This window comes from Mesitornis unicolor, unplaced genomic scaffold, assembly GCF_000695765.1.
Source record: "Mesitornis unicolor isolate BGI_N332 unplaced genomic scaffold, ASM69576v1 scaffold48372, whole genome shotgun sequence".
Taxonomy (NCBI): domain Eukaryota; kingdom Metazoa; phylum Chordata; class Aves; order Mesitornithiformes; family Mesitornithidae; genus Mesitornis; species Mesitornis unicolor.
Genome location: NW_010170831.1, coordinates 1,823 through 10,476, shown reverse-complemented (window position 1 = coordinate 10,476; position 8,654 = coordinate 1,823). Strand labels below are relative to the sequence as shown.

General features: G+C 45.5%; 1 protein-coding gene across 1 annotated transcript in view; it reads right to left on the bottom strand.

Annotated features, from left to right (window-relative positions):
- The window catches only part of ERP27 (endoplasmic reticulum protein 27), a gene marked incomplete at its 5' end in the record, with an annotated part of 10,751 nt that extends 3,580 nt beyond the window's left edge, over positions 1 to 7,171 (bottom strand). Inside the window, 2 exons of the mRNA XM_010179810.1 lie at positions 3,972 to 4,097; positions 7,058 to 7,171. Coding sequence (XP_010178112.1) covers positions 3,972 to 4,097; positions 7,058 to 7,171 — 240 coding nt within the window. The remainder of the gene's footprint in view (positions 1 to 3,971; positions 4,098 to 7,057) is intronic.
- Positions 7,172 to 8,654: the final 1,483 nt, after the last annotated feature.

Genomic DNA, 8,654 nt, shown 5'->3' with positions numbered 1-8,654 from the left:
CCTGTGTTCAGTTTCCTGCTGCTAGAGTCAGTGAAGGATCTCCTGTATGGATGAGGAGCCTCTGACACAAATTCTTCCCTCCACACATCATACTCCAGGAACACAGAACACAGTGTGAAATTATCTGTGCACTGTCACCTGCAATAAGTCCTCTTTCAGAAAATTTTGTACACTGGTGCTGTCTTGGTGTCTTGGCAACTTGATTCCTAGCCCAGTGCTTTTAGAACATTGAGTTATTAGTAAATACTAAGATATGGAATGATGTTATTGCCCAAGGAACTGAAGTAAATTGAAAATAGTACTGCAATGGTAGACACCAATTTGATGTTGCTTAGTTTTTCCTCTAAGGAAGACAAACAGGAAGGATGATCAAGCCCCATATCCAGTGTCTGACTTTGAACTTCATGGAGCTGCAACCTTCAGTCTTTGAGGAGACTGTATAAGCAAAAAAATTAATTTCTGAAGTTTGAGTAATTTCTTACATAGTTTACATAGTACATCAAAGCAAAATGAAAACATCAGTCATTAATTTTAAAAAAAGCAAGCTACAAAAACAATTTCACTGTAGATACCTGTTAAGTGAGATAGAAAACTCGTATATACAGGTTCCCCTGTTTATAGCCGATAGAGACATCTCTAAATCTTATCTCTCTCAGTTCTGGAGCCATCAATGTCTGACAAGAAAAATAAAAAGTGTATGAATGGCTGTCTGCAAGAGAAAGGACACCGTCCTTTCATTTCCATGGCAGAACTCCTGAAGGATTCTCAGGAGTTTCTCAAAATCCATTTCTAAATGGACCTACATATAAATTAAAAGGGACTTTGCAAACAACTCTACCCAAATCATTTTGACATTGTAAACCAGTTATTTAAGTTGCAGCAAAAGCTGCTTTTGTTATTCTGAACATCACCTTATTGAAACCTCAGCAAACACCCATGAGGTACACCAGCTGTAATTGTCATGTTATGCTCTGATACTGTGGAAAGAAAACTGAAGATGCTTATGCTATTTTGGCTCAGCAATGCAAACCCTGACATTTCCTTTCCAGTAGAAAGCCTAGACTCTTGGCAGTACTTTCTCAAATAAGCACATATTTGATTGCAGTGGGATCCTTCCAAGAAGGCTGGTGGATTCACTGCTGCAGCTGCAGCGCTCTGAGCTCTGTTCACTGTTACCCACCCACAATTGTTTCTCAAGGTCTGCTAGAAAAGCACCATATTTCTTCTTATTCTTGTCAGCTCTTGCTGGCTTAGCATCATCTGACATTTGCACTTTCCTCTCCAGGATTTTATAGCCCCCAGGTTCCACCACAAAATCTGGAGGAATCTAGACTGGCTTCAGACACTCACTGGTGCTCAGTGTGCACTTAAGGCTGTTTTCACACAATAGTCCTCACCATACAGCCTCATGGATCCTCCAGGTGAAAATCTCAGCTTCCTCTCAGGCAAAAATGAAAAGATCATAAACCAGAGATGAAGGGACCCTAATCCAGGAACTGGCAGGTAAATTACCTCCTCATGACCCATTAACGGTTGAGCTCCATGATCATAAGGGTCTTTTCCAACCTAAATAATTCCATGATTCTATGATTTTCTTCACTCTTTAGGGTCAACCACTCAGCAGCAGCAGCTCCTCTGCATCTCTCCATCAATCCAAGCACAAGTTTCGTCTCTTCCTCCAGATGGTGACGATGATGACAAGGACTTCTCTTCCATCAGAGCACAGCAGAGATGTGTGAAAGGATCAGTACATCTTCTCCTGCTTGGGAACCCTCTCAAGGCCCTGTTTGTGTTCTGCACTGGCTTGTAGAGAAGCTGCAACACACACCAAGTCTCCCCACTCTGTTCTGGCACTCTGCAATTACTATAAAGCACTGCTGGATGCGATAGTAGGTGCTCACAGGGAGCCTGAACACCTCTTCACTGCACAGCAATAACTCCTTGCTCGAAACATTGACAGCACTAGCCCCACAGCACAAACAAGCCTTTCACCATCAGCCCAAAGGCTGTGAATTATTCCCTGGTAATCCTGAATAAAAATCAGGAATCTTGCATTTATTCACAGACAATCTGCAAGCTGCAAAAAGGCGTAATCTACTCAATACTCTACTTGTTTTGAAGTAAACCTGAGTTAACTTGGTAGTCCTGACAACAGATAACTCCACTTAGAAAAATTACCCAGAAGGTATTTCCATGGTATTGTGCAGTGGCTGCTTCTGATAACCAAACTAATTCTTGTTTTTCTACATGACAGAGCAATGAAGACAAACCTAAGTGGGTACATCACTTTGCTTGCTCCTTAGTATCCAGATCTAAGACCCAAACAGAGGGATCCTAGCCCTCTCTTACTGCTTTGTAAGAGGGCAGTCCAAATCAGAATTTACTCCTCAAAATGCCACTGCTTTGGGAAAAACAACTTATTAGACTCTAAGCCCCTTCATCTACGTGTCCTGCAGTGCCACTGCAGTAAAGTGGAAATAATTAGTCAAATCCCCGCATCTTTAATGTCTATATTTTGTTCTGGCAAACTTCTAGACCGATTCAGTGGGAAACTTGCCTGCATGAATTTAAAAACAAAAGGATTTGGCTTGCTGGCAATTCATAAATTATCTGGACTTCAGTACAACATTTTATCCAATGTTTTGTGAAGTATTTCTAGGAAAATTATTCGCATTTGCTCAGAGCTAGACATGTCACATGAAGAGAAAACTGGCTGCAGCCACATCTACAAAGGATAGAAATGCTAAGCAACAATGCACTGTGTTAGAAGAATTAGCTTCCTGGGCCAGTCATGTATCAAACTCTGCTGCTTATGGAGGACAGGGATAATGGTGTCACTACAACACATATCTCATATGAGATAGCAGGAATTTTTCAGATAAATTAATTTAATTTTATCACTATGTATTCAACAAAGCAAAACACTTCTGAAGCACCCTTTTGACTTTGATGTGTGGTTGCTGCCTGTTCTCTTGCCAATGGGTGGGACAGATGGCAAGGTCCGAAGTAGTCCTGCCATAAAGAAGTCTCAAGATTTTTGAGGGTGCATGGTTCTGAGATGGCCCCTCCCCTTGTAGATAAGGATATACTTGATTTTTAATTTGCCCCTTCAGTACCACAAACAGATGCATGCAGTTGTTCTTGTTCTCAAACTCCAACTCTTTCCAGTTCCACGGTTCTCCCAGGAAGATCTCCTCCGCTGCCTCTCAGCTCAGCCTTCCCCACTGTTGTGATCTTCTGCCAGCTCTCATCTGCTACTCCCCATTGCCCCAGATGCCTTCCTATTGCTCCCAATCCTCCTTTGCTTGTCAGTTCCTTCCTCTGTTTTCTGGACACAAATTCCCCTGTAATCCAGCTGCTTGCAGAGAATCAGCCATGGGATGATTTATTACTCAGGAAGCTCTGCCCATAGAGGGGTGGGAAACAGGTGAAATTTCTCTGAAAGATCCCATCTATCCCATCACCTTAGTGGGGAAAATCCAAGAAACCCATTTGCAACTCCTTTAAAACAGCCATTTCCCCAGGATCCAACCAGAAGGCTAAGGGTTAAGAAGCACCATGACATTAATTGCTGTCTGGTCACTTATATAATGCTCCTTGGCATCTTGCACGCTGTGTATACAAAATCACCTCTCACACCAGTGGAATGCAACCATCTCCAAAGCACAGCATATGTTCATCATCTCTCAGTGCAAGGGAACAAAACTGGACCAGAAGCAAGGAAATACATAATGTTCCACTGAGGGAGTAGAGGAGCAGGATACAGAGGGTATTTTCCCCACAAGGAGGCAAACTGGCAAAAGGTGAAGAGGTCCACTTAATGATCCAGCTAATCTTCTTTTTCTGCCACTTGGCCTTTGCTCCCCTAATGCAGAGAGAAGGAGATTATGCCCTCCCTATCCACAGAAGAAATCACTGTTGGTTTTTTTTCCTCTCCTTAATGGTTCTCCCTCCTCTCTATTTGGACTTACCTTCCCCTTGAAGAGCTCTGCTGCTGCCCGATATCTGCGCACTCGTTCAGGGTGCTCTGGGGACATCTTGTCTGTGATCAGGAGAAGGTGAAGCTGGAGTGAACTCTGCATCACACCTATTGCTGTCTGCCAAAAACACAGGCACCACATACAGAGAGAGAAACACAGACAGGACAAAGATAGACAAGGAGATTGAGAGCATTCAACCTGTATTGGATACACTGCCAGAGGAACATCAATTCTCATGTCTCAGCTGCGATTTCTTTGCAAATCAGCCTCACATGCAGGACAGCTTTCTTTAAAGCAGGAGGGATCCAATCTGGGCTCCCTGTGGAAGTGTTTAACTTCCTGGCTTTGCTTATTCCTGAGACGAGAGTCTGAAGACCACAGAGGCTCATCATTTTTCTCAGGATAGTCAGTGACTAGGCAGGGAGACTGCCTGGAGGCAGCAAGCTGAAGTCTAGAGGGGCAAGGATGTGGAGAGGGAAGGCCAGCAAACACTGAACACAAGGGTGCCCTGAATTACTTAGGTACAGCATCCAGCTGAAATGGGAGCAAGAAAATATGAAGGGTTTGTGGTGTCAGGGTTGGTGTCTCCTCTCATTTCCTTTCTTTAGCATTAAGCTGTGTGTAGGATGGGGATGAGTCCAGAGTTTCAGCAACCCTGGGGCCTGTGCATTCCAGAGTGCTGAGGGTTAAAATTGCCTCTGCAGTCCCACAGTGGGAGACTTGGAGCCAGTTGTCCCTCGTCCCCTGGGCAAGGACCAAGTGGGCAGCACACACTGGCCCTCTGTGAGGAGACAGGGCTGGCACTGCTCAAGAAGCCACCACACCATCTCCAGGCACTCACTTCTCCTCCTGCCCACTTCCTGCAGCCCTGCAGCCTCTCCCTCAAACTAAACAGCAGCCAGGCCAGGCCTGCTGCCTCCCCCGTGCCACTAAAACCACGGAGGCGCAGCAGACTGGGCAGCTCCCTGCCAGAGGGAGAAGAAAGTTTCCACACGTTCCAGGAGTAATACGGAAGGGGGTCAGTGAGTGCATGCTGGCAAGGGCCATGCACTGCAGAGCATCTAGTTTTTGGCAGCCAGGGATCTACCATTAGTCTAATATTTATCAGACATTTTGCATCCCTTCACTTCTCTGGTGGTGCACAGATGGAGCTGAGGCGAGGGGGTGCAGAGCAAGGATGCAGAGCATTAGAAGACCTTATGGGAGAGGATGGGGCTGAAAGTGAGGGTGAACCCCACCAGCACCAAGGGCAACAACAGGGCTGGAATGAAAGGGGGCAGAGCTGGAGCCACAGTTCCTCCAGCAGCTCCACACAAAGGCGTGCCTGTCCACACAAACTTCTGTAAGAGCAATAAGCAGAGATCATCAACATGGCCGGGTCACATCTGACTCTCCTGGAAAGCGCACAGGGTAAGCATTGCCTAAAAATGCCTAAAGTATGTGGGCGAAACAGTAAGGGCCCCAGGATGGGGAGAGAAACTCTTGGCCGCACTCAGTGACCCCTGCCTCTGCTGACAGGCAGCAGATGTAAACAGCATATGCACTGGGAATAAATATTTACAAAACACCAAGCTACATTAGTGGAGCTGGGAGGGCTTCAGGATGGGGACTGTAGGAGACACTTTTAATTGCCACACCTTGATAGGACTCCAGAATGTCGGGAAAAAACTGGAACAACAAGTGTACTGTCAGTCTGGGTGGATGGAGGGGACCAGCTGAACCACTCAGGACTTCGTGGTCAGGGAGACAGCCTGGGTGCCAAACAGGACACCATGGAGCAAAAGCCCAAAGCATCACCACAAACACATGAAGAAAGAGCAATGATCCAATGAAAAGCCAAAAGAGGCAGTGGAGGCTCCAAGGTTTCAGAATGTCTGGGTATTTATGAAGATAACAAGAACATCCCCACTGATGTGAATTGGATGTTCTCAGAGGGCTGTAAGGACAGAAGGGCAGGATATAGTTTTTCTGTCCCCAGAAATATTCTGTGATTTTTGAAATGTTTTTCTCACATCCCTTATCAAGATGAAAAAACAGATCCACTTTTTTTTCCCAAAAAAGGACCAAAAAATAGCTTCTACAGTATTTAACTCCAGAAACAAAATGTTGTGGTTCCAAAACAAAATACTGACTCTACTGGCAGACTGCACCTGAGCTGGGGAATGTGTCAACCCTCTTGGCTGATCCTTGGCATCAGTTTGGAAAGCTATAGTTTTGAAACAGGTCAGGCCATTCTTCTTTGATTAAATTGAGCCTGGTCAGCACTGCTGTGGACATTCTTTCACAAAAGAGTCCATCAGCAATGATAAAGTCTCAGCCTTGTGGCCACTGGGGATTCTAAGACCCATTGGCTCCACAGCAACAAGCCCAGTGAACTGCTGAGATTTCAGGCAAGCCTAAATCCTTGGTCACCCTCTATAAGGGAGAGGAGCACTGGGAACCAAATGACTGCCAGTCAGGTGGGTGAGCTAATGAAGGTGGCCAACATGGAAGCATCCTATGCCTGATTATTTTTGTTAAGCTGATGAATTCTGGAGTAAGAAATGGAGGGGATGGGAAAAATTTTGTTTGGGAAGTTTCCAACCACTTCTTAAATATGCCTTCAAATAGCCAGGCTTATTTCAAGCCCTATGTGTTGGGTGATGAAGAAGTGCCTGCCCACTGGGAGTAGGTCACTCAAGTTTCGATGTTTCACAAGGCTTCTCAGTCAAAGAGAGGAGATCACGACTGAGCAGGGTCTGCAGGCATGGCACAACACGGCAAAGGCCCATGGGCAGAAGTGGCGTTGCTGGCAGGAGTGGTAAGAAATGGAGCTTTCTACCCACCAACACCCCAAATTTACTGGGGTAGAGGAACCCCACGCCCCCCTTCCTCTCCTCACCCTACTCCACATGCACAGCACCTGCTTCCAGTCCCCAACTGGAGTAGCAGCAAAGAGCTGTATGGCTTCCACAACCCCATCTACACCGTTGCTGCAACCTTCACACACACCTGGGTGTGCAAACTCTTGGGCCAGAGGACACCCATGAGGAGGCGGCAAAGTGCCAGGGTGGGGGCTGTGGGGAGCTGGTAATTACCACAGGGTTGTACTCTGTAACCAGGCGGAGCTCATTCATCCGAACAAAACGAGTAATCTTCTCAGCATCAACTTCTTTGTTGTTCATATCCAGATCCCTCCGGTCATTGTCTACCTGAAGACAGGCAGAGACACTTACAGTCACACAGAGAGCTGCACTCTCCTCTCAGCACCCCCTCCAGAGGCACTGACGGCACTCACTCATAGTGACAGCACACCCCTCCTTTTGGGGCACCATCTTCCTCTCCCCTCCACTATGTAATCCTCACTTCTGGAGGTCCAGAACCATTAGACCCACAGAAAACAGCTTACACTTTGAGATAAGGATCTTCCACCTTCCTTCAGTCTCCGAAGGACAAGGCAAACTCATGGCATAACAGAGATCACTGTTATGACTCCAGACATCCCTGATGCACTGGAGACGGGGAGGATTAGCTGACAAACTATTCTAGGCATTGTGGGGAGAGATCATTAAATAGCCTAACTCTTCACATCAATTTTGGCTTTACATTCCTTTTCAAAATCTTCATCTGCTGCTTCTGTTTCTTCTACAAGTAACAAACATTGGCATGGACCATATGGATTTCCTGGAAACATTGTGCAAACAGGAAATCTCTCCAATAAAAAGAGGATTTTTTTTTAAGTACAACAGAAAAAAAAGAAAAAATAGAAAAAAAATCAAGCACAGCACATTTTAGCTTTAGAGGAAAATCCATCCTGCCACACATCTCCCCACACTCCACATGCCCTCCCCTCCTACCTCCCAAAGATGTGATTTTATTGAGGTTTGCTTGACCTGGTAAACAGAAAAAAAGCAGGCAAACATTGAACGATAGCTAAGCCACCCAAAGGGGCAGAGTGGCTGTGCAATACCACCACAGGACGTGACTGAGTTGAGCCATGGGGACGCTGGGGCCTGACATGCAAAAGCATCAAAGTTTGGGATTTGAAGGCCTTAGATACACAGAATGAATAAGGTTCTTGGGCTGAGGAAAGATCCATGTGCACACCCTAGATTTTATTCTCTGCATCTGTACACCCTCTGAAAGAGCTTGTGTTAGCTTTTCCAGTGGTATGCAGACATCTAAAGCCCTTTTTGCTGTTCTGTGGTCATTGGCAAAGTCTTTGATCTGGTAGAGGGGCCACAGCACCCTGTCAGACAACCCAAACTGCTCCTGTTTAGACTGTGCAGCCTAATTCCTCTCACAGATTTGCTCCTGTGTAAAATGAAAGGGCAGCTCTACTCAAGTAAACGGGATGAGGGCAGTGCAACACCTGGGTAGCTAAGATCAGACAGGCCTTGGGAACCAACCTAAAGCATCTCAGGCTCCACAGAAACTATTTTCTTGACTTTCATGAGCTTCTGGAAACACCTGATTTCCATCTGGGGATAATAATATCCTACATCTGTGCTCAACATTTATTATTTCAAGAAAGTAAGGCTGGAAAATATTCTGCATCTAATAATTAAAGCTCTGATCAAAATGTCTTCATCACTCCATATAATGAGTTTATTAGCATCTCTTAATTGTGTTCTTTTTAGGTCTATCAGGCCAGTTTCCCCACTAGAATAAATCAGTTTCCTTCAACTATATGCA